General features: G+C 45.0%; 1 protein-coding gene across 1 annotated transcript in view; it reads right to left on the bottom strand.

Annotated features, from left to right (window-relative positions):
• RPP30 (ribonuclease P/MRP subunit p30) overlaps positions 1-25,042 on the bottom strand; it is a 34,807-nt gene extending 9,765 nt beyond the window's left edge. The window contains exons 1-6 of the mRNA XM_075534148.1: positions 24,908-25,042; positions 23,454-23,509; positions 22,562-22,618; positions 17,434-17,508; positions 16,657-16,728; positions 8,521-8,610 (exon numbers count right to left, since the gene is read on the bottom strand). Of these exons, the coding sequence (XP_075390263.1) occupies positions 8,521-8,610; positions 16,657-16,728; positions 17,434-17,508; positions 22,562-22,618; positions 23,454-23,509; positions 24,908-24,989 (432 nt within the window). The 5' untranslated portion in view covers positions 24,990-25,042. The remainder of the gene's footprint in view (positions 1-8,520; positions 8,611-16,656; positions 16,729-17,433; positions 17,509-22,561; positions 22,619-23,453; positions 23,510-24,907) is intronic.
• Positions 25,043-25,254: the final 212 nt, after the last annotated feature.

The raw sequence follows: 25,254 nt of genomic DNA, 5'->3' as shown, positions 1-25,254 counted from the left end.
AAGTTTCTGATTTTTTAAAAACACTTTGTGTCTTTCTCTCATTTTACTGCAAGTATACTGAATAAAGGAGTAATAGAACCAGAAAAATAACACACACCAAAAACACAAGCTCCCAGTGATCCTACAGGACCAAGGGAGCTGCCCCTTTGGGTCTGTGAGGATGTAAATCTGACAAAGAGCAGAAAGCTCATCTCGCTCCGACGGAACAGCTAGTGGATTCAAACTGGTTAGCGGTCCGACATGTGACCCACTAGGCCACCGGGCTCTTATGCTGGCAACAGCCATGAGAAGTGCGGACGCTGTGCCTGAGCTGTGTTGAGTCTAAGGTGTTACGGACCCGTAAATACCTTGAAAAGGCAACGGTGGCAGACTGCTAAGTGCCTTCAGCATTGTTTCTCTCATTTTCCTTTCGTAGTTGCTGCTCCTTGTTGTCCAGATGATTTGGACTCAGCAACACCCCGTGTGCCGAGTAGAATTGCTTCATAGGGTTTTCAAGGTTGTGGCCACCCTGGAAGCTGACCGGCAACTGGGCCAGTGGGAGCAGAACTAATGAGACTCACTTCTTTAGGAACAGACCCCTGATTCTCAGCTGAGAGCATGGCTGCTAGGTGGAAAACAGGAAGAAGCCTGGGCCCTCGACAACTTGTCTGAATTCCCAACCCGAAGTTGACTTTTTGCAAAAGAGAAAGAAATGTCCTTCTTATTTCAAGACACTCTTAATAAATAGGATGGCATCAGTGTTGGCATTTTACAGATAAAACAACAACCCCAAAAACCACAGCCTGAAAGGGATAGAAACATTGGACCTAGACGAATCCTGATGACTATCTTCTTCCCTGGTGAGTGACTGAGCATCTCCATTTACTCCCGACAGATAGGTTTCAGGCCCACCCTGCAGGGTCGAGGAGCGAGGGGGTCAGTGAAACTGAAAAAGACCCTCAACAAGGCAGGCTGACAGGAGTGCCTGCGTGACTGTGCTCACAGAGCACGACCACCAGGGAGGCGAGGTGGCTGACAAGGTTTCCTTCTGTGGCCCACAGGGTGGCTACGAGTTGGAGCTGACTCAGTGGTACCTAACGTCAACATGCACGGGGATGGCGAGCTTGGACCATGATTCCCAGTTTCCTTCTTACAGCTTCCAGTTCGGTGTGTGTGTGTCTGGTGGGAGGGCGCGGGGAAGGGGGACACGACTGTCAAATATGACACAAATAAAAACTGCAATTGTGTGAGTACTGTCAAGAAACGGTTTGGGGGAGGATGGCGGAGGGAGCACTAAGGAGGTGAAGAGGAGGAGGAGCATTCTCAGATGGGGGAAGGTTCTGTGTTTTGCAGAGCACACAGAGAAGGCCGGAGGCTGGAAGGGACAGAACAAAGCTAAGCCGCCCGGTGGGAACCAAGGGCGAAAAAGCTTGAGAAGGGCCAACTGTGTAGACTGTCAGAGCCGGGGATGAGGATCAATCCTACCGGCAATGAGCGCTATCTAGCCTTACGCTCTGAACGCACTTGCAGGCCCCACACATGCACGGAGCCTCCAGTGAAGCCCCTGGTTAGAGTCAGGGGAACTGAACAGGCCCGTTACCAGACAGAGCGCATCGTGGCAGACGTAGTTTGGCCGAAATGCTATGTCCTGACATCTGATGGCCTCTTAGCCCCATTTGAAAGCTGTTTCCGTGCCAAAATAAAAGTGAAGCGGTGAGCCAAGTGGATTAAGCCAGCGTCGAGTCCCCTCTGACCACGAACCGACGGTGCAAACAGTCTTGCTGACATGCAAATGTATTGGGGGTGAATTGCTGCAGATGCAGTTAGGTTAAAATCAAGCATCCTAGCCTTTATTTGATCTTCTCTATGATCCATTTAAACTCGTTCTGATTGCTAATATTTTCTGCTCTCTTTCTGACTGAAGCTGTCATCTGTTTTACTGCTTCTTTTGCTTGTTTTTCATGTCTTTCTGTCTATGACATGCAGGATGGGTAAATCTAGAGACAGTGCGAGATGACTGGTTCCTTGGCAGTGGGGGGAAGGGGAGCGAATATCGATGAGTGTAAGAATGAAGCTGTTCTACCACTGACTGGTGATGACTGGATCGCTCTTCTTGATATGACTGAACTACTAAATTGTACAATTTGTGAATTTACATGTCAATTAAAAAACTGTTGGGAGGAAATATATATATATATATATGTCTTGCCTTACATTACAAAGATCCTTGAGTTCTCGTTTTGAATGAGCAGAGAAAGGCAGCCAAAGCCTTGACCAGACCCAGGTCTGCCCGACAAATGAGCTTGTGTTACCCAGAGGAGGGCAAGCTGGGGCTGCGGAAGGTCTACTCGCATGCACTTGTTTAGAGGGAATGGAATGCTTGCCTTTGCCCAGAAACTGAAGCCCGCCTGGATCCTCTTCCCGTGCGGCCAGCAGCCCCTCCACCTTCCTTTCCAGGACAGATTCTTCCTTTCACCCTCAATTCTTTGCTTTACCTTTTGCTCCTGCCTATGGCATCGGCAGTTTTAGATTTTCTCTTTTAAGTGTATGTGCTGCCGAAGTGAGTACTTTCGACTTTCTTATGTGTCTGCTGTTTCCTTAGAATTTCCGTGCTATTTCCACACTGTCGCTGCACCTACAGTCTGGAGACTCTTTCCTACCTGTAATTCTTTGACTTGGGCTCTTTCTGCTAATGACACTATTATATTCTGTGCTTTAGATAAATGCATACTTCCAGTTTATATATTTTTTGATGCTCATGACAGGATAACTCCTTATAATATGTTTTTTTTTTAATCATTGTACTGGGGGCTCATACAGCTCTTATCACAATCCATACATCAATCCATTGTGTCAAGCACATTTATCCATTTGTTGCCCTCATCATTCTCAAAACAGTTGCTTTCTGCTTGAGCCCTTGGTATCAGCTCATTTTTTTCTATATAGGTCTTTATACAAGTGTTTAATGTCTGTACTTTGATTAAATCAATAGTTTATGGAAAAGAGATCATGTAAGAATGTGTTCACTGTGGAATCTCTGCCAGGAACTAGGGTGAATTTGAAAACACCCATTTAGCCATATCCTCAACTTATCTTCCCTATTTCCCTCACCTAAAGCTGGTTTGTATTTTTTCTCATCCTTCTAGCTACTGGATGAAAACAGGCAGTAAGGAGGGTGTAGAGGAAAACACAGAAGCTGTGGATGATGTATAGAGTTTGACTGGCCAAGTCCCCAATATTCCTCGTTGAATGAATCTAAATTTCTAACCATTTGTAGGGGGATAATCAAAATGTAAAAAACCTCTAATTGCAGGGGGTGGGGGAAGGAAAGAGAAAAAAATTATGATTATTAAGAATAAGTTATTAAGAATTGACTTAATTCTTGAGAAATGTCATTTTGACCATAAAAAGATATGACACGTACTACCATTTGCTTTCCCTTTTGACCCATTTTTAATTTGTTCTAGTTTCGGAATCACAATGGACAACAGCTGTCAATTTCAGTTCACTGACGTATGGCCGCGGCGGCTCCACCGATGGGCTCAAGCACAACAGCACTGTGAGGGGGTGCAGGGTCGCGACGGGTCGGAACCCACTTTATAGCCCCTACGACAGTGTGGACTTCTGCTTTCTCTGGGACTGACGCTATTCTGCGCTTCATTCTGTTGCCATTGGTTTGTTGTTGTTGTTTGCATGCTCTTCTTTATATCAAATCCAGGATAAGGATTTAAGCAGGATTAATAGCTCCTTAGTTATGGCAGGGAAGGCTGGGGACAATTGGAGCTCCTAACAATAATGGGTCCAAGAATGAAGAAAATGTTCCCAGATTGATTATGATTGCACCACTGTTTTTAATATATTTAAACCACTGAATTGTATGGTACGTGAATTATATGTCAATAAAACTGGTTTTTTTAAAAGTTATGGTACAGTAATCAAGTTGTCTTTCACCTTGCTAAGAAAAAGGAAATAGAAATTTAAAAGCAGTCTATGTGATTGAAGGCTGCAAGCATTTATTTCCTCAGACCTTATTATAAATTTTCAAATAGCTAAAATATACTCATTACCTAGACTCCTACATCTATGACCATTTTTATGCAAATTACCTTAACCCATCAAATGATTGCTCATAAGGACCTCTTCACAAAGAGTCACAATGCCTGCCTGATTGGCTTTTGTTTGCATCTTGGACCAAAGGCTCTGGAATGGGCGGCTGATCAGATTTCAAGGCTAAAGAGCAACAACAGGTACAAAGATGTAGCAAGCTAAGAGCAGGTGTGTGACACTTGAATCAAGAGACATTGAGGATAAAATTTCAGGGGCTAAGCAAAGCTTTCAAGAAAGAAAAAGAAAAGTCCAAAATTGGGGAGATGATTACTGGGGCAATACAACTATTCCTTTTCATTTCCTAACATGTAATTCTTTACTGAATTCAAGAAGATGGCATCCTTTGGGCAAAGTTTGTCATCCCACACACACCCGCCCCCTTCCTTTCCTTGAATATGTCGGGTCATAAGATTCACAAATCAAAGCCACAGAAGAATACATTTTTTCTTTCTTGGGAACAATCAAAGGAAGGTAATAAGATACATTCTGCGTTCAGAGAATTCCCTCAAACCTGAGTTGGTAAGCTTGCATTTTAAGATGGAAGATGATTCTGTGTTTAACACAGAGGTGTGCTGTACAGCAAGTTCAAGCACAGCGTTTCCCGGTGCGGGAAGTGGCGGTGGATTTGCGGCCAGACAGCTTGAATGTGAACCACCAGGACATGGAACTGTGTGTGAGCCGCAAACTACCTGAATCACGATTCCCTCACCTGCATAATGCGGGTAATTAGCATGTGCCTTACCCCAAAGCTGCTGCGCTACGGCAGGTGTGAAAGTGCTAAATGGTAAAGCGATACATAATTAGTAGTCATTTGATTATCCGAGAGGAGGAGCTGGCACCCCAGTGTTTAGCAACACATTCAGCCCATGATAGAGCCGTGATTCCTAGCTAAGTACCGAGGTCCCAGAAGAGTGATGAAGGAGTCTTCAGAGGGGAGCGTGTAACCATAATTACGGTGCCCACCGCCAGAGGAGAAGATGCCAAAAGGACCAATCCGAGCAGAGTGGGGAGCTAGGCTTTGCCTCCCAACTTTTTAAGCCTCTAATCCTCGTCTGGCTTCCGGCCTGTTGATGAAAGTGTAATTAACTACTTACCTCAACATGCCTGCTTTTCCTCACACCCCAAGAGAAGGGGGAAGGGGAAGCCCTAAGCAAGTGAGCAGAGTCAACGCGGCTTTCTCATGGGGTCCTGGCAGCGCCAGGGGAGTCCTGGGGATGCACTGGCTGCGAAATGAGAGCTTGCAGGTCCGGCCCGCCAGCAGCTCCGCAGGAAAACCAGAAGTGGTCGGTCTGCTTCAGTCAACACTCATACCCTTGGTGGCCATTCCACTCTGCCTCACAGGGTTGGTCAAGTCGGCAGCGGGAGACCCCACACCGACAGCTTCCTGCGGCCAAGACTGGCTTACCCTCAGGGTCACGCAAGGGAGCAGGTGAGGCCCACCAGTTGAGCCTGAATTACTGATTACCCTTAATCCCTACATGACAGAAGCATGTTTTTCTCCCACAGAAGGGGTAGTGGGTTTAAATCGCCGACCCTTGGTTCACAGCTGAGCACTCACCCACCGTGGAACCGGGGCTCGGCTGCATTTGAGCTCAGCGAATGCAGTTGGCCACTGGTGTCAGCACACACTGCTACCAACCACATTCGCGCTCTTCCACACAACCATCCTCTACCTGAACACGAGCAACCTTCTCACAGTCCAGCTCCAACACTCTCTCTTCGATGAAAACGCGGAGAGCAGGAATGGGGACTTTCCTGCTTCCTGGCCAGTTCACGCGGCAGACTATAAATACTCCTGCTCAGCTTCCCCCCCTGCTGCATCATCTGGTTTTTATTAACATATGTAAAATGTTCACACCCAGAAGATTAAAAAAAATGCAGACACTGTGCTAAATACTGCATATCCTTCTCACTTGTCAAATTTTACTTTTCCGAATTTTTAAATTAAGAAATGAAGGAATTAAGCCAAAAAATATCCATCAAATAACAGCAGTCTTCCTGAACTTACAGATGGAATGAGGTGGGGGCTGAGGGGAATGGGGAGGGGCACTGAACTAGATCAGGTTCCCCAAACTGTGCGCAGATACGCGGAGACAGGTGCATGTCATTCATAACACAGACTTTGGGGATAACTCATCATAGGCATTAGAGTTGTGGTACTGCGAGGTTTAAGCACCCAGCTGCTGCCTGAGGTCAGCAGTTTGAATCCAAGTCACTCCACGGGAGAAAAAACCCAGTGATAAGCTGCCGTAAAAATGTTGGCCTAAGAAACCCCACTGGGCTGGTCTACTCTGCCCTATAGGTTTGCTATGAGTTAGAAGCAACTCAGCGGCACACAAGTACAGTATCTTGAAAACAAAGACCAGGGCAGCCTACAGTCTGATGTGAACATGAAGACAGTCAGTCATGGGCGTTTGTCCATTGCCTGGGGCCCGGGAGACAGCGTGCTGTACACTGCTGTCCATTCCATGGACCTGTCCTTACCATCACAAGCCACTATCTCCTCCCAACCAAGAGCACAGGATCCTATGTGGGTTTCCGGAGGCAGAGCTGTCTAGACTATGGCCTTTCCAGTTCATGAGATACTACATTCGTTTCCCAGCAATTTGCCCAGCAGCCCACGGCCTAACTTCAGGGGACACCATTGAAATAAAACCTGACAGGCAGTTTGAGGCTAATTATAAGCTTAGGCTAACTGCCAGAGACAGAGCGCTACCTCGGCAAAGGCCCAACACTCGAGGTTAACAAGACGGTGACACCGTGGAAGGCAGGGTGTACGGCTTTTAGCTCCGGTACTGGGGCACATGAGAGATCTAAGCTCACAGGGCACCGGAACTGCCCTAATCTTGTGACCGGATCCCTGGTGAGGTGTGCAGCTGCTGACGGCTCCCCACCCCCAGCCCCCGCCGCTCCATGTGGGCGAAAGGATGCTGCTTGCTTTTGTGAAGATTTAAAGTCTTGGACATGCTGTGTAGACAGGTGTGGTGGGTGGTTAGGCTGTGAGTTAGATCAACTCAAGAGCAGTGGGGTTCGACTTTGATCTCCCCTTGCTAGCCACTGTTTTCCGGCATCTGTGCTGTTGAAGACAGATCACACGCTCGGAAACATGACTTGGGATTACTGGATTGTTTGTTTACAAGTATTGGCGAAAATGTGGGAAAACACAATTTGAGTGTAACCAATATGGGTATGGGCATAGGTAATAGCTGTTTTTCCTTCAATTATATGATTTTGAAAACTGTCATACTTTTGAAGCCAGTTTTAGGAGGTTACTTTTAGAGGTAGGGAGTCAGTCCACTTAATTTTTCCACCTTCCATTTTCCCACACCATGTTCTCCCCTCACGTGGTTTCCTCCAATTCGCAACATCAAATAAAAGTACTAGCAGCCAAAACAGAGAAACAAAAATTGCCAAAGCTGCGCTCCTAAAGAGACAAAAGGGAAGGAATTTCCAACTTTGAAAAAAAAATGTGCATGTTCAAGAATGCCCCAGTTCTGGCAGGATGAGATTTATGTGGTCTGTGCCTGTGAGCAGCCCTTTGCTCCGCGCAGAGCAGCCTTTGAAAACGGGAGCCTGAAGCTGTGGAAGCCACTCTTCAAGCTCACAAGGCAGTGCCTCTGACGGTCAGGCCGCTGACGCAACGGAACAGCTGTGCTGACCTCACAGTTACCAACATAGTTACTGATGGGAGATCGCAGCCCCTTTGTGGTCGCCAGGGGAGGGCAAGAGTCTGTAGAGATGGCATGAGTTAGAAAGTGACAGGAGAAAAATTATGTGAAAGGGTAACAAGGGACAGATGGCGGGAGAAAGAGCTCTCGGGATGCGTGGCTATCCTCTTAGGCTACAGGACTAGCTCTGGGTCTGTGTGTGCCCTGCGTGCCGCAAGGCTCCCGGGTGTCCTGCCCAACTCACTGCTGTCTCAGGAACCTCTGCATTCTGTCTCCTCCACCTGTGCTCACACTTCAAGGGTCTGGTAGCAGCCACCCTCCAGACATTTTAGGCACTCACTCACTGCCAGCCAGTCAATTCCAACTCATGGAGACTTCCTAAGTCAAAAGAACTGTGTCCGTGGGTCTCTGAGGCTATAAAACTTTTCGGGAATAGAACACGTTCTCTTTCTCCTGAGGAGCAGCTGGTGATTTTGAACTGCTGACCTTGCATTGGCAGCGCAATGTGTAACGCACTATGCCTCCAGGAGCCTGGGCCTTTCTATGTAGCTGGAAGACTTACTAAATGTTTTGGTTTTGTTTTTAGTTGAAGCCTTCATTCTCCTTTTAGAGAGCTTTAGAAAACGAATGCCCCATTCTGAAACTGCCTCTGATTGCCCAGCCTTTGTTGTTCCCTGTGTGCACTCTGGTTTCTGCCGCCCCCTTTGCAATTTGTTTGTACAGGTGCCTATTGATTCAGATAGAGAATTAGAAGTGCAACACTTACCACATTAATAGGGGGTCTTTTGAAGTAAAATGGTAGCTTTTCTTTCACAGTTATGCAGACTAAATCCACATCTAAATGTGTACAAGCAACCTGCGAAGAGAAGGGGGAGGAGAGGATTAGGTCAAAAGGAAACCTAGCACAAAAATGGAAGACGGAGGGGGTCAAACTTGATGTACAGAAACATTACACAAAGACAGCGCGCTCCCTAAGTATTATGATGGTTCTGCGTTGAAATACCTCTGACCTTTAGTAACAGCAACTGCTTAGCCATCCCTTCAGGTTTGGTTGTAACGGTTTAATTGGAATCCAGCTGAACCCGAGTGGTCTGTCCACACAGCGTCTCAACAGAGAGGGGTGGAAAACTCAGTGCCAGTGACCCACAGTCACCGTAGAAGACTAGGTACAACTGCCCCTGTGGGGTTTCTGAGCCTATAACTCGGTAACAGGAATATAAAGCCTCAGCTTTCTTCCTTGAAGTGGTTGGTGGTTTCTAAGTGGGTTAGTAGCCCACAGTGTAACCCACTATGCCACCCGGGCTCCAAATGGCATAAACAAACAAACAAACAAACAAACAGAGAGCGACCATATAGGACAGCATAAAACTGCTCCTATGAGTTTCCAAGACTCACCCTAGGGGAGTAGAAAACCTCATCTTTCTCTAATTGAAGAGCTGGCTAACAGCCCAGCAGGCAACCCACCAGGGAAGAGAGACCTGTAATATGGATGAGCCACCACACAAATATGGGATGCTCACTGAAGCTTGGCTGGAAAGTTACTTCCGAGTGTTCCAGAAATCCAAGAAGAAAATAAACCCAAAGGAATGCATACATGGTCCATGTAGTCTGCAAATTCTTTACTGAGCACCGTAGCTGCAGGGACGGTCCCGGGTCTGAGGTCCCAAACAGCCTAGTGAGAGACATCACCCAGGATCAGCTGTTATAATCCTAATGGGAATGGTCAGTGTTTCACCCTCACTAAAGGTCCAGAGCACTTATGAACCAAATGACACCAAATGCACTTCTTCCACTTTCAATTTCCCTCTCCTTTGTTCTAATGTTTGCAATACCTTTGGTCAATAATCCGCATTTGCTTCCAAAGGAGGTTTGCTTTTGAAGCTGCTTACAAAAGACGAACAGAAAGCAAACAGAAAAGCCAGGAAAGAAAATAAAATGAGGCGAGGAAAAGGTTATAGTCTGAGGGTGAGGTCAGAAGCACAGAGAGAAGATGCACATCTGACTCTGGTGCTGCCAGTACCCGATTTACAGGGCTAAAGAAAACTGGCTACTTTGCGCTACGCTCAAAATAAACTCAACAGGTTGGAGGAACAGATTCACCCTGCCAGGTGGCTACGGCAGTAGATCCACGTTGGTGGCATGGGCCAAGGAAAAGGAAGACAGTAAAGGGGGGTTAATAATGGCCTATAGCATCAGCTCTGACCTTGAGCAGTGAGCACAATGCCACGCCTTGGCCCCTTACCTTAAACCACCCATCCCTATCCCAGGGCTTTGTGGTGGGCAGCCCAAGATCTGTGCTGTAGGGCTTTCTGACAGTTAGGACACCCAATGTGTTACCCCACTCAGGGTGCCTGGCCCTGGAGAGGACACAGACAGTATGGAGCACCCCTCCCCTAGGTTCAGGAAGTTTCTGGTCCCTGGTCTCTCACGGGCACTCTGGTGTTTGAGTTAAAGCAGAACACAGATGAGACTTGGTAATCCTATAAAGAGTTACCATCTTGGAAACTCAGAAGCTGTTCTACTCTGTCCCATTGAGTCATTATGCATCAGAATCAACATGAAGGCAGCAAGTTATACAGGTACTGAGTTCAAAACCAGAAACCCAGGCCACTGAAGACCCAATCTAGGCTGGTTTTGATCTTTATGCAGGCAGATTGACAAGGCTAACTGGTCAGTGCTTTAACTACTGCATACCTGGGATCCTTTTATGGATATCAAGTTGAAGCAGAAGTATTTTTAAAGACATATTATGAAAGGAAGTCAGGTTTAAGTCCAATCAAAGCCCCTCTAAAGGCTCTGCTAAAAATGCCTCTTACCTTTGGGACCAGGGCTTGGCACCCCATCAGACTCCACCTGAAAACACTCCTAAAGGCCAACACACAGTCCTTGAACTATTCACAGGCTTTTTTTGGCCCCTGTTTTTGTTTTTTTGGTCATTGCTGTTTTCTTTTCTTTTCTTTGTTTTGCTCTGTCTTGGTTTCCTGCATGTTACTATTTCCCCAGGTCTATCTAGATAAGATAGGCTGGATAAACAATCTGGAGGAGAAAACAATAGGACCTAAAGGCGGGACATGGGAGAGTGGGAAGTGGGGGAAAGGAAGAGGTATTAACAAACCCTGGGATGAGGGAACCAACAAATCTGTGGTGAGGAGGGTGTAGACCTATTAGGGCAAGATCAAGGGCAATGTAACCAAGAGGAATTACTGAAACCCAAATGAAGGCTAAGCATGACAATGGGACAAGAGGAAAGTAAAAGGAAATAGAGGGAAGAACTAGGAGGCAAAGGGCATTTATAGAGGTCTAAATACAGGCATGTACATATATAAATATATTTATATATGAGGATGGGGAAATAGATCTATGTGCATATATTTATAGGTTTAGTATTAAGGTAGCAGATGGACATTGGGCCTCCACTCAATACTCCCCCAATGCAAGGATATTTTGTTCTATTAAACTGGCATTCCTGAAGCTCACCTTCCCAACAGGATTGCTGAAGACAAAGCAGGTGGATAAGCAAATGTGGTAAAGAAAGCTGATGGTGCCTGGCTATCAAAAGATATAGCGTTTGGGGATTTAAAGGTTTGAAGATAAATAAGTGGATATCTAGCTGAGAAGAAACAAAGTCCACATGGAAGAAGCACACCAGCCTGTATGATCACGAGGTGCTGAAGCGATCTGGTATCAGGCATCAAAGAACAAAAAAATCCTATCATTGTGTGCTCACCTTTCTGATATGATCGCTGAGGACAAATCAGTGCATAAGCAAAAGTAGTGAAGAAAGCTGATGGTGCCCGGCTATCAAAAGATATACCATCTAGAATCTCAAAGGCTTGAAGATAAACAAGAGGTCATCTAGCTGGGAAGCAACGAAGCCCATGTGGAAGAAGCACACCAGCCTGTGTGATCATGAGGTGTTGAAGAGATGAGGTATCAGGCATCAAAGAAGAAATCACATCATTGTGAATGAGGGGGAGTGCAGACTTGGAACCCAAGACCCATCTGTTAGACAACTGGACATCCCCTTACAGAAGGTTTGTGAGGACGAGACGAGGCAGTGAGGGTGCAGTGTAGCAACAATGAAACATACAATTTTCCTCTAGTTCCTAAATGCTTCTTCCCCCTAACAAATTCTACCTTACAAATCTGGCTAGACCAGAGGATGTACACTGGTACAGATAGGAACTGGAAACACAGGGAATCTAGGGTGGATGATCCCTTTAGGACCAGTGGCGAGAGTGGCAATACCGGGAGGGTAGAGAGAGAGTAGGGTGGAAAGGGGGAACCGATTACAGGGATCTACATATAACCTCCTCCTCCCTGGGGGACGGACAACAGAAAGTGGGTGAAGGGAGACGTCAGACAGTATAAGATATGACAAAATAATAAGTTATCAAGGGTTCATGAGGGAATGGGGAGCGGGAAGGCAGGGGAAAAATGAGGCGATGATGCCAGGGGCTTAAGTGGACAGCAAATGTTTTGAAAATGATGAGGGCAACAAGTGTACAAATGTGCTTGACACAATGGTGTATGTACAGATTGTGATAAGCATTGCACGAGCTCCCAATAAAGTGATTAAAAAATAAATCTTAATAAAAATTTTTAAAAGCCTCTTTCCCATGGACTGATTCTCATTTAGTAAGTAAGGCCCCAGGCATTTTAACAACACCCCGTAATTTAGAGAAGAAACCACCAGCCACTCAGAGGGCGAAAGATGAGGTTTCGGCTCCCGTGAACAGTTAACAGTCTCGGAAACGCACAAGCGCAGTTCTAGCTCGTTGTCATGGAAGGCACTCTGAGTTGGAATTGTCTGGATGGCAGTTTGGTTTCTCTGAGTCATGCAGAGGTCGTGGAGCCAGGCCACACCTGGAAAGACACTGCTTTTAAAGATCCATTCTTTCATCAGAAGCCTGAGGCATGTTATAGTGTTCTCTAAAGGATAGGTCAGGGAGTTCGGGAGCAGGAAAGAAAGAGAATTTCTATTTGCATTTATTTTTCATTCACCTCTTAAGCGTTTTCTTCTTCTCCTGCACCAGCACATCAGCGGTCACTGGTGTCACAGGATGCTCAGTCACTAACAGCAGTTGGAACCCACCAGTCCACCCAGGGGAGGACGAGGGGTCAGGTCTACTCTGTCACTAGGAGTCGGAATTGACCTGGTGGTAATGAGTATAATTTTCGATTTGTGCGTATGTTGTTTTATGAAACACACCGGTTTAACAGAATATGTAAATAATTTATATGGCAATAAACATTATTTTGAGAAACAAGGTCAATTTCTTTAACGTGACAAGATGCACAATCAAAGCAATTGAGACCAATAAGCTAACTAAAATCATTTAATTTGTTGATGTGTTTAAGTCTTAAATGGGAACTGACTCAGAAGTTCTACAGCAGTAGTTCTCAACCTTCTTAATGCTGCAGCCCTTTGATACAGTTCCTCATGTGTGGTGAACCCCCAACCATAAAATTATTTTCGTTGCTACTTCATAACTATAATTATGCTACTGTTAGGAATTGGGCAACCCCTGTGAAAGGATCATTCCACCCCCAAAGGGGTCACGACCCACAGGTTGAGAACCGCTGCTCTATGGAATTGTCTCTTTGCCATCCCACAGTAGGCCTCTTGCCAGGGCACCCAGCCAGTGGGCTCTCCTGCATCTCTAATCTTTGCCTTATCTATGGTGCACCTGGGTGGGAGTTTCTCATCTCTGAGACACCTTCCATACACTCCCAGTGGAAGACGGCATGCTTTCTCCCATAGAAACGGTATAAAGTGGTTTGATTTTACACTAATTGTTAATGTGCGTGTAGATATGACTGCTCTTATGACTTATCTGAGAGACACTGCTTTAGAAGATGACATGTATAGGGACACCTGTTAAAATTCTAATTAACCAACTTATAGGCCAAATAAATGGAATCATAGAATGCAATCTGTTAAGAAACAGACTGCTTGCTTTTGACCTGATTCCAAATCATGATATACTTCAAAGTCAGAGGTTCAAACCCACTAGTGGTTCAAATATTTTATAAGAGGAAAATGAGGCTATCTGTTCCAGTGAAGATTTACAGCCTTGGAAATTCTTTACAGCAGCAGGGGTTCTCAACCTGTGGGTCGTGACCCCCTTTTTATTGGGGTGGGCCCAACAACCTTTTTTTGGGTGGGGTCCAATGATCTCTTCATAGGGGTCATCTGATTCATAACAGTAGCAAAATTACAGTTATGAAATAGCAACAAAAATAATTTTAAGGTTGAGGGTCACCACACATGAGGAACTGCATGAAAGGGTGGCGGCACTGGGAACGCTGAGAACCACTGCATCACAAGATCACTGGGAGTTGGAACCAACTCAAGAGCAGTGGAGTTTTTGGATTACGTTTAACATTGAATAGATTCCCTGTAGGTTTCCGACTGAGACTATAACTGCTTGAGTAGAAAGCCCAGTCCTTCTCCTGAAGAGCTGCTGGTGGTTTTGAAATGCCAACCACACAGACTGCAGCCCAACATGTAACCACTATACCACCAGAGCTCCTTAGTGTTTAACATAAGGATACCTTCAAAAAATATATTTTAAAATAGAAAACAAGGAGATTCTAACTTTCACTGGGTCTTAAAGAATGGGTAAGTCAAATGTGCACAGATAAGAAAGGAAATGCTCCAATTAAAAAAATCTGTCTTCTCATGAGAATCTGTGTCTCCGTGAGTACAGGAGCCAATTTCAGACAGCACTTCATGAATTACGTATCACTTTCTGCTATCTCCTCCTCACTGCTCCACGCACCCGCAACCAGCACAGATTGGGGAAATGCAAGCGTCTGAATAGTCTGAGGAAACAAAGCACTGAGATAAAGCTGTCCTATGAAATGATGTGTTCTGAAACCCCAAGATCCTAACTCTAGTACACAAGTTTCTTATCTAAAAACTGGGAGACTGAGAGCAAATCACTTAACCCGAGTCTCGGTTTTCACCTCCATAAAATGTGCCTCAGGTATCCCACAGAATTTTGTGAGGGCGCCATAAACTACCTAAGAAAAATTATTTGGAGGGTCACTTAAACATCTATCTTTCAGTCACAGTGTGGCCTTTCGAGTGCTCTGCTTGTCTACACTGGCCGCCAGTCTCAGAAACCCTGTAGACTCCACGGTGTAGACAGCCACGTGAGTTGGAATCCACTCAACGGCAGGGGGATTGAAGCAGAAGGCTATAGCAATGAAAGTTGTATGTTCTTCAGAATCAACTCCAAAAATCATCAAATAAATGTTAGCCAAAAAATGTTAGCCTATTACACACTAGTCTACATCACAAGGGAGTGATAAAAACTAAAGTTCTGTCATTAGCAACGTGTGGAATGCCCGTTACTCCTTAAGACTTTACCTGGTGGTTTCAGCGCTGAGCCACACTCCCCGACAGAACTCGAAACCTCCCAATAATCAAACCGCACTTCTACTAATCAGAATATCCAGTGGGATGGGCTGCCCCTGTGTGACTTTGAAAAAATCCAAAGCCACTTGTTTCTACGAATCCCTTTTTCTGAAATGTCCTTCTTTGGAGGAGCTGTCACTGTGTGCTTTACACAGGAACTCCCCCCAAGAAGGTAGTCCTCCTCCAAGGGTGCTTTGTGCTGCTCCTCCCCGTGAACAGAAATAATTGAGGGTTGAACACATGCTGTGAATAAGAAGTTTACCACAATCAGCTTTCTGTAGTCAATAGCTCCATCTACTGGATAAACTTGGAGGAAAAAATTCTGACAATTTGAGAACAGATTCTCCCTAAAAAGAAACTCCACTGTAAAATTAAGATGTGATGTGATGGTGTGTTCATTTTTTTTCTTCTGCAATATTCTTTTGGCAGATGCACACTCCTCTGAACCTACACAAAGAAGTTACAGAACTTTCAAAAAGTTCTGACTTTACACAGTAAAATCGACTGATGAAGAACTGCCATCTTTTTATGTGAATCTATTTGTGAAGAACTCCCCTTTATCAGGACGCGTTCAGTGGCTCACTAGGAGAGTAACCCAGCAGGCGGCTCTGTGGGAGAAAAGCCCGGTGCTACCTGGTGCTCCCCTCCGGCAGAGCTGACACGCAGCTCCCCCGTCACGTGGACTCACTGAGTCAAAAATGGACTTGATGGCCCCTGACAACTGCACCATCATTAAAAACGACATGTCAAATCCATCTCCCCTGGAAAAATCACTGAATTAGAAAAGTCTGAAGTGCCCAACCTCGGCGATCTAGTGGATTCCGAAGATAGAAGGTTTGAGACTGACTATCTTCACTGGAACAGACAACTTCATCTTCCTCTCAAGGAGCAGATGATGGGTTTGAACTGCCAACCTGGCAGTTAGTAGCCCAAAACCTAGCCCGCAGCACCTCCAGGGCTCCTTTTGAAAAGTACAAAAGGAACTAAGTCCAGATCAGGAAGGGCATGGTACCGGCACAAGGCTGATTTTGAAAAGTGCCTGGAAGATTAAACGTGGATGCAACCATATGAGATACTGTGCACCCTTGGAGTAAGGCAGAGACAGCGATGAGAGAGGAGGGCTCTGTCGCAGCAGACCCTTGCCCCTCTTCCCTCACAGGGCAGGAGCGCAGAAACGGAAGTGATTTTAGAGCTAGAAAGAGTTGGACACAGAATATTTGCTTAAGAAAAGTTCAAGAAACAACCAAAGAAAACTTGATGGGCTTTATCATTCTGGGACCAAATGTCTAGCCAGATGAATTTTTAAAAATATGCTGCCGCTTAAATATTTCCCTTTGAAACTTCGAAATTCTAAGTATAAATGACAAAATCCTAACAGTTCTAGGTGTGGATCGGAAACAAGTCACCAACAAGGAATGCTTTCAGACTTCCTGTAAGATGGAACAAACACTGTTCTTTCACTTAACTGTTACTTACATGAAACAGTTTCTCTGTCTTCGGGAAAACTGCGACAATATCATAGAGGCGGACCCTGGACGAAGTAGATCTCTAGAGATATAGAGAGAAGAAAGTAACCACAGAGAAACACAAAACAGAAACAAGGGGCCTCAAAAGGTCATGGAAATTTCCATTACTTTTTAATTTCACTTTTCCCCAAACTTTTCGAAGCCCCTTCAAATATGGAATTCCACCAAATAAACTAGCTACATTTATAGTCAATCACTGCACATTTCCATCTGCCACTGACAATGTTTCTGCCCGCGAGGCTCGCCCTGGTGGCACTGTTTCGCTTTTGGAGCACTTCTGGGCCTGGAGACTTTGTGTCCTCTGGAGGGGGAGTGGAGGGGACCACTCTTTCTACTTAGCAAGTCCTACTTCCTCGGGAATGGTTGCTGCACATCAACTTCTGCTAGATGGCTCTGCCCCCATACATCCCCGAAGTACTATTTCATTTACCACCTCTCCCCCTTTCAAGCACAACTCACGTTTGTAATTATTGCTAAGTGAGGACTGGCACGTGTGAACTGGATGACTAGCGCTTGCCAGAGGATTCTTAAGGGTGGCATCAGTATGCACACAGCACGAAGGAACAGAGACAGGCTGTACAAGGGAAAATCTTGGGGCTAGGGAGACTAGTGCAGGTGTCATGGAAAGGCTGGAAGGAAGGGTAGTAAGAAGGTAAAAAGAACACCTTTCAACATCAATTAATACAACTTCCAGGCCCAAAAGAGGAAGGAAAAACAATGAACTTACCAAAACGTTGCAGTGAGAGGGATCCGAAATGATAATAGTCAGTCTAGTTAGAATTTTGATTGGTCTTGACTTCCCCTGTAAGCAAAATGAACAAGCAATGTTTTCCAAAATATAATAAATTGTTTTTCCTCTTTACCAGTGGAAAGCATTCATGGAAAGGTGCCAGCTATAAATGACTTGAGAGTAAAACTTAATTCCTGTCCTCAAGGCATTTCTAACGTAGCTGGAGAACAAGCCGCCATGTGTCTGTCAGGGTGTCATGTGGGTTTTTGCATGTTGGAGGCAGTCCCTGATATTTCTAATATGAGCAGTCACCAGAGTGAACCGGTTTCGGCAGAGCTTCTGGAGCAGAACAGATGATGAAGAAGGAACTGGCTGTCCACGTCAGAGAAATCAGCCACAGAAAACCTTATGAACAGCAGCAGCACACGGCAAATGCTGCATACTTCATGAACTGTGGTGAAACCGTCAGATACAGTGCTGGAAGCTGAGCCACGCAGGGCGGGAGGCACTCCAAACGTCAACCAGGAAGAGCTGCCTTCTCAAAGTAGAGTCAAGCACAAGGAAGTGGATGAAGTTTTAGGGACCGTCACTTGCCGACAAGGCATGACTCAAAAGAAGAAATGGCTGCAAGCCTTTATTAATCACTGGAACTTGCAATATACAAAACATGAATGTAGAAAAATTGGAAGTCTTCAGCAACAAAAAGGAATGCATAAAGATTGATATACTAGACATTCCTGAGCTGACACAGACTGGCACTGGCCATTTGAAAAAGACATTATCTGATTTACCTAAGCCAAGAACGATGAGACTCCAGAAACATGGCAAAAACATACATTGTCAAAAAGGGTATTTCAAGATCTACCTTAAAGTACAATGCTGTCTGTGATGTGGTAATACCTATCCATATAAAGGAAATCCAGTAAACACAACTATTATTCAAACTTACACACCAATCACTAACGTCAGTGAAGACACTGACGAATTCTACCAACATCTTCAGAGTGACACTAATCAAACCTGCAATCAAGATGCATCGATAATTATTAGCATTTATGACGGGAAAGTTGGAAACACAGAGGAAGGAACAATAGTTGGAATCACAGTCTTTCATGAGAGACCCAAGCTGGAGATCCCACAGAATTTTTTAAAACCGATGGCTTCTTCATTGCAAATGTCTTTTCCTTTCTTGCTTGCTTTTTTGGATATTTAAGGACCTTATTAACTTTGATTTAAAAAAAAAAATTTTATTGGGGGCTCGTACAGCTCCTATCATAATCCATACATACATCCGTTGTGTCAAGCACATTTGTACATTTGTTGCCATCATCATTCTCAAAACATTTGCTTTCTACTTGAGCCCTTGGTATCAGCTCATTTCCTCCAACCCCTTCCTCCTTGCTCCCCAGCATATATGTCTTTTTCAACAACACGACTATACACATGGACGTCTCCAGATGAAATAAACAGATATGAAATTGACAACAAGTGCGGGACACAAGAGAAGCTCACTCTCGGTAGCTTACACGAGGACAGGTGTTGACTGTGGAACAAACCATGAATTCGCTCAGATGTAAGTTGAAGGTGAATTTAAAGAAAATGAAAATTCAGACAACATTGAGTATATTCCACTTGAATTTCAAGAACACCTCAAGAATAGACAACATAAAAAAAGCATCAAGCATATCATACATGAAGAAAGCAAACGGTCATTTAAAAAGCAGGAAAGAAACAACCAGGGAGCAAACTAAGAGGGAAAGAGAGAGAGCAAGAGGACCCCATCCTGGCCATCAAGCCTCGCGGGCAACATTGCTGCTTGGAGCAGCCAATGCACAGAAAGGACTGTAGGGCTAGTCTCACCACAAGTCAAGACATCCCTTCACAGAGCTACAGGGGACAGCACTGGAGACTGTGCAGGAATAGTGCTTGGTCTGACTCCACCCCAGCCCCACCCCCCTACACACCTGGGGGCAAAACACGAAGGGTGTACAACAGAGCAGCAAGGGGAGCAAAGCAAAGGTGTCCCCATGGAATCCCCCAAACAGACTTCTGACTCGGCGGACTGGGGTTGGTACCTCATCAGACCCAGTAGGAAAACATTCATAAGGGTCAGCAGACAGACCTGGAACTATTTATAGGCCTCTATCTATCTATTTATTTATTTTTCATGTCTTTCTATATAAGATAGGCAAGATTGTTTACAATCCCCTGGAGAAAACAACTGGATGGATGGTTCCATGGGGGACATGGGAGAGGAGGAGATGGGGGACAGCATGGGGGGAATCCAACAAACCCAGGGACAAGAGATCCAAAATGGATGGTGAGGAGGGCATAAAATGCCTGGTGGGGTTTGTTCAAGTGCACTGTAGCCAGAGGAATTACTGAGAACCGAATGAAGGTTGAACATGATAGTGGGACAGCAAGAAAGTAAAAGGAAATAGAGGAAAGAACTAGGAGGCAAAGGACATTTATAGAGGTATAAATACAGGCATGTAAACATATAAATATATTAATATATAATAATAGGAATATTGGTCTATATACATATACTTTAGAGCGCACCCCCCAAAATTATTTATATAAAAAAATCAATCAAAATAGATGTCAGACGGGACTCTGAAACTTGCTCTGAATCACAGAGTCGCCAAAACATATGAAAGAAATGATGATGTAAAAGAGGTGAACAGAAATTTTCAAAGGACAGGTTGAGAAGACAAACTGAAGTATGATAATAAAATATGGAAAGGTGTGATAAGAGTTGTATGAGCCCCTAATAAAATGTTTTTTAAAAAAATAGGGAAAGGTCTGAAGTTAAAAAGCCACAAGACACGTCAGCATATATTAACCTGAAAGGACTGAAGAAAATAATTCAGGCCTCAAGTTGCAATACTTAAAGATTCTGTGGGCAAAATATCGAAAGATGCAGGAAGTATCAAAAGAAGACAAAGGAAATACAAAGAGTCACTGTTACCAAACACAGAACTAGCCAGCATCCACCATTTCAAGAAGTAGCCTATGATCAAGATTCGATAACACTGAAGAAGTCCATTGACAGGGAGCTACCAGAATCCAAGCCAGATTCAGAAGAGGCCACAGAACAAGGGATCTCATTGCTGATGTCACATGGATCTTAGCGGAGAGCAGAGAATACCGGTAAGGTGAAGGTATTCATCTTGTGTTCTGTTGACTATGCAAAGCATTCAACTGTGTGGATCATAACCAATTATTGGTAGCACTCAGAAGAATGGGATTCCAGAATACTTCACCGTGCTCGTGTGGAACCTGTACATATACTAAGAGGCAGTCGATTGAACTGAACAAGGGAATACTCCATGATTTAAAAGCAGGAAAGGTGGGTGTCAGAGGTGTATCTATTCGCCACATATATTCAATGTGTACGTTAAGAAAATAATCAGAGTAGCACGAGGACCTTGGCATCCAGACTGCAGGAGGCTTCTTACCAATATGCCACATACAGAATTGTAAGCTGTTTACATACAACTGATGACACAACCTTGCTTGCTGAAAGGGAGGAAGATTTCAAGCACTTGCTGATGAAGATCAAGGATTGCAATCTTCAATGTGTTATTTTATTGATGGATTGACTGATGTTTCACAACAATGTAAATAAAGCCAACATTCTCATCACTGGACCAGTAGGTAACATCATGATCAGTGAAGAAAAGATTGACGGTGCCAAGCAATTCATCTTGCTTGGATCCAAAAGCAATACTCAGAAAGCGGAAGAAATCAAACACCACACTGAATGAGGTCAATCTGCTGCACAAGACCTCTTTACAGCGAGGAGCTGGGGTGTCACTTTGAGAACTAAAGTGTGCCTGACCCAAGTCATGATACTTCCAGTCGCCTCACAGGCATGTGAGAGTTGGAGTGGGTGAGGAAGTCCGGAGACGAACGGTGCTGGTGGAAGGCTATTCAAAGTATCACGGCTTCAAAAGAACAAACAAACCTGTTTGGGAAGGACTAGTCAGAATGCTCCTCAAAAGCACGTGTGGGGAGACTTCATCTCCTCTACTTCGAACATATAATCAGGAGAGAGCAGTGCCTAGAAGGCATCGTGCTGGACAGAGGGACAGCGGAAAACGAGGAAGGCACTAAACACAAGGGACTGGCACAGCAGGTGCAACAAGGGACTCACACATAACGCAACACTTGTGAGGACAGGGCAGCGTTTCATTCTGTTGCGCACAGGGATGCTGTGAGTCGGAACCACCTGGAGGACAACTAACAACAACCAACAGGTAAGAAAAGGATGGGCACGCATGAAACTGTGGGAGATCCTTTGTAGCCTGTAGACTCAAGGGAAGATCATTTGAGAGGTGCCAGGCAGAAAGAGAGTGTTTCACGAAGAACTGACTCTTGCTGCAGGTAGAGGCTTGCTAGGGAAGGAAGTACAGACCAGGACAGAGAAGGCCACACATAACCAAGCGTGGGAAACGAACACTGGGGAAATATGACGAGGATTATGTTCCCTAACTTATAACAGGGGGAACCTGTAAAGCTAGTATTCCATGGTAGGAAAGCCACCACTTTGGTAAGCTAGAGATAAAGTCCAAGTACATTATCCTGCTTTAAATATCATTCCCACAGATTCTCCCTAACAGCAATGCTGCCTGAAAGTGAGCACATGGTTGACCGTATCTCCCTATAGAAGCAGACATCCTTTTGTTATCTCCTCCCACTGTATCACCCAGTCCCACCCCCTCATGCCTCCACCAATGCAGATATTAGGTTTCCTCACCTGTGAGCTCAGACACCTTACTGCAGTTACCACCCACCTGGTGATGTATGTATGTAACGACTGAATATGCATGTCTCAGGGCTACCTATAAATATCCCAAAGTAGTAAAGACACACTCTCTCTTCTCCCACCTCCATGTGGACCACCAAGAGGGGTTGAGGTGAGCATGCTATCATAAAATGTGTCTGACTCCTTTATTTTATTCTCTCTCCTATCTTCCGTGATTTTACTGTAGCCTTTATATATTATCAGTGTACAATTGCTCCTACGGACACAATGTTAGAGGCTGGTTTCCTCTGATAATCAAGTGTTTCTGAATTGAATGAAGAGGGCATTTCACTCTGTAAACACCCAAACACCTACCTGTACAATTGGCAAAGTTGTGAAGAGTTCTGAAACGGCTATTGGTTTTTCAATTTCCTACAACAAATGATAGACAATTAACAGGAATTGTGCATGCTAATAGGGCAAAGCATTATGGATACAAGGTTTTCAAGGGGGGAAAAAGCCAACGAAATTCTGGTGTTCAGAAATTCCATCTTTTCTTTCTTGATAAAAACTCAAGGGCAAAGAAGCAACTGACAGTACCAGCAAATTGGAGGAATGAAATATCATTTTAAGGCTGGGGGTGGGGGTGGGAGAAACTATCGATAACCTATTCAGCACTTGGTAATCTGATCAATAAAGCTGCTGGCCTAAAGAGAAAATATACCTATTTGCCTGAGGTTTAAGAGCGAAATCAATTAGTTAATGAGCCCATGACAATACAATAGAAAGAACCTATATTGTGATCACAGTTCAGTCAATAACCATGTACTTTAAGCATTCTATTGAACACAACTTAATTAAATCCATTCAATGTTAAGAACTAGATCATGTAGTAGTACGTACCCTCCTGGCGGCATAGTGGTTACAGGTTGAACTGCAAGATCAGCAGTTCAGAACTTTCCAGCCGCTCCAAGGGAGAAAGAATGGGCTTTCTACTCCCGTAAAGAGTTACAGTCTAGGACACTCACAGAAGCAGTTCTACCGTCTCTTATTGGGTTGCTATGAGTCATCACCGACTCGATGGCAGTGATTAGTACTTTACAAAAGTCTTTATCATTTGTACAAACATAAACTCAATCACAACTGCTAACATAAGAAAATAATAATGTGCAAAGGGAATGCACTCAAGAAATAAGTTCATCGACACTTTGAATATTACCAATATAAACACAATAGTACTGGTTTAACTTCAGAAAGTGTACTTTACCTGTTTCTTTTCCTTAAAGTCAATGACATGATTGATGGCAACAACCGAATAGCCAACTGCAAAGAAAAAGTCAACACACACAACAAAGCATTAACTGAAGAACTGGCACGCACCCTTGCTACATGATTATGATTAACAAGTAAGACCTGGCCCCTCTTTAAGGATGTTCACTGTGGTTCTATAAGGGATAGCATTAGGAAGCACTTCACTGAGAAGGTCATGCTTGATGCACACCCCTCCTTCAGAAAATTCACAAATCCTTAAACATCATGCCCAACTCCCTCTTTCCACAGATGAGCTAGTGTGCCTGGAGACACAAGGCCACCGTGGCTGCAACAGAGAGTTGTTTCACCATGGCCAGTGCACATGCAGTTCATGTTGGGCAAGATCAGCAGTTCGCAGCCCCAGCTGCCCCCCACGAGAACGACAGGGCTTTCATATAAATCTGGGGTGCATACACAGATGGCAGTAACTGGATTAATGGTTTCTTGGGAGTATGGGTGGGAAGCAGGGAGCAAATAATAGTGAGTGCCAGAAAGAAGAAAATTTTCTAAAATTGTGGTAATGATTGTACAACTCTTCTCGATATGACTGTAATACTGAATTGTAGGACATATGCATTATATCCAAATAAAAGTGTTAAACCTACAGGGACAGTTCTACTCTGTCTTGTAGGATAGATATGAGTCAGCACAGACTCCGGCAGTAGTTCATGCAAGGGGGTAAAAAAAAAGAAAAAGAAAGAGAAAAAACTTGATTCACAGTCCTAAGGGATGGGTTTATCTGACACCATCTCTGAAAAGGAGCTGAGAACTCTCTAAGAAAGAGGTCTTCCTCCAGGAACCTCACTTTACAGCCAAATGATCACAGAAGCCATTAGCAAATCCAGCTATTACAATGGGGTCACCTCTCTCGGGGCCTTCACCCCCTTTAACTCAAACAGAAGAAATCAGTTTCCCATTTTGGCTTTGACTTCTTCCCATCTGCTCCCCGACTAACTAAAGTTGTTCCCTCTCTCGCCCGGTGTCCTGCCACTTATCTGGGCCACCACAGCGCTCCTCCTCTGTGCCCCAGGCCCCCCAGTTTGCTGAGGCTTTGTCGGGAGAGGCAGGGGCAGGGGCGGGGCGGGGATGTAAAAAGTACTAAGACTGTACACTTGGGAATCTAAACCACCTATCAGTTGCGGGACCCTACGCAAGTCCCTTGTAATAGCTCAGGTTCTTGAATTTCCGGGGAGAAAAGACATTGACCCCTTGGCCCCACCCGGGTTCCTTCCAGCTACGCGAGGTCGGGGTCAGAGCCACACGGCAATATCAGGTATCAGGTTCAAGGCTATCCCAGAGACGTAAGAGATTTTGGTAAGGTCTTGCCAGATGCCCCCTAAGTCAAGCCCGATGGTCTGAAGAGAAGCGGAGCTGACAAGTCCCCGCAGCCCGCAAAGGCCGCCTACTCACGGTGAGCGGCATTCTCTACCAGCCGGCCCAGGGTCTTCGGATCGGGACCCGCTCGCAGATCCAAGTCGGCAAACACCGCCATGCTGGAACCACGTGACCGCTCGCCCGGCCGCCGCGCCGCTCTGCGCAGCCGCGGGCCTGTCCTCTACGGAAGCATGCTGGGAGTTGTAGTTTACCGCGCCGTCCCGCCCACCCTCCTGTTGAATTTTGGCGTTTCCAGGAGACTTGTCCCGGCATCAAGTTCGAGAAATATTAGTGTGTTGAAATCAGCAGCGTCACCTCAATCATTCTGTATCTTCTGCATAAGGCTGTTTGGGTTTCCCGTGGGAGGGATCAAGTCCCACAGG

This window comes from Tenrec ecaudatus, chromosome 16 (genome assembly GCF_050624435.1).
Source record: "Tenrec ecaudatus isolate mTenEca1 chromosome 16, mTenEca1.hap1, whole genome shotgun sequence".
In the NCBI taxonomy this organism is placed as follows: domain Eukaryota; kingdom Metazoa; phylum Chordata; class Mammalia; order Afrosoricida; family Tenrecidae; genus Tenrec; species Tenrec ecaudatus.
Note: the sequence above shows the minus strand (reverse complement) of the source record. Positions and strands in the feature narration are given on the sequence as shown.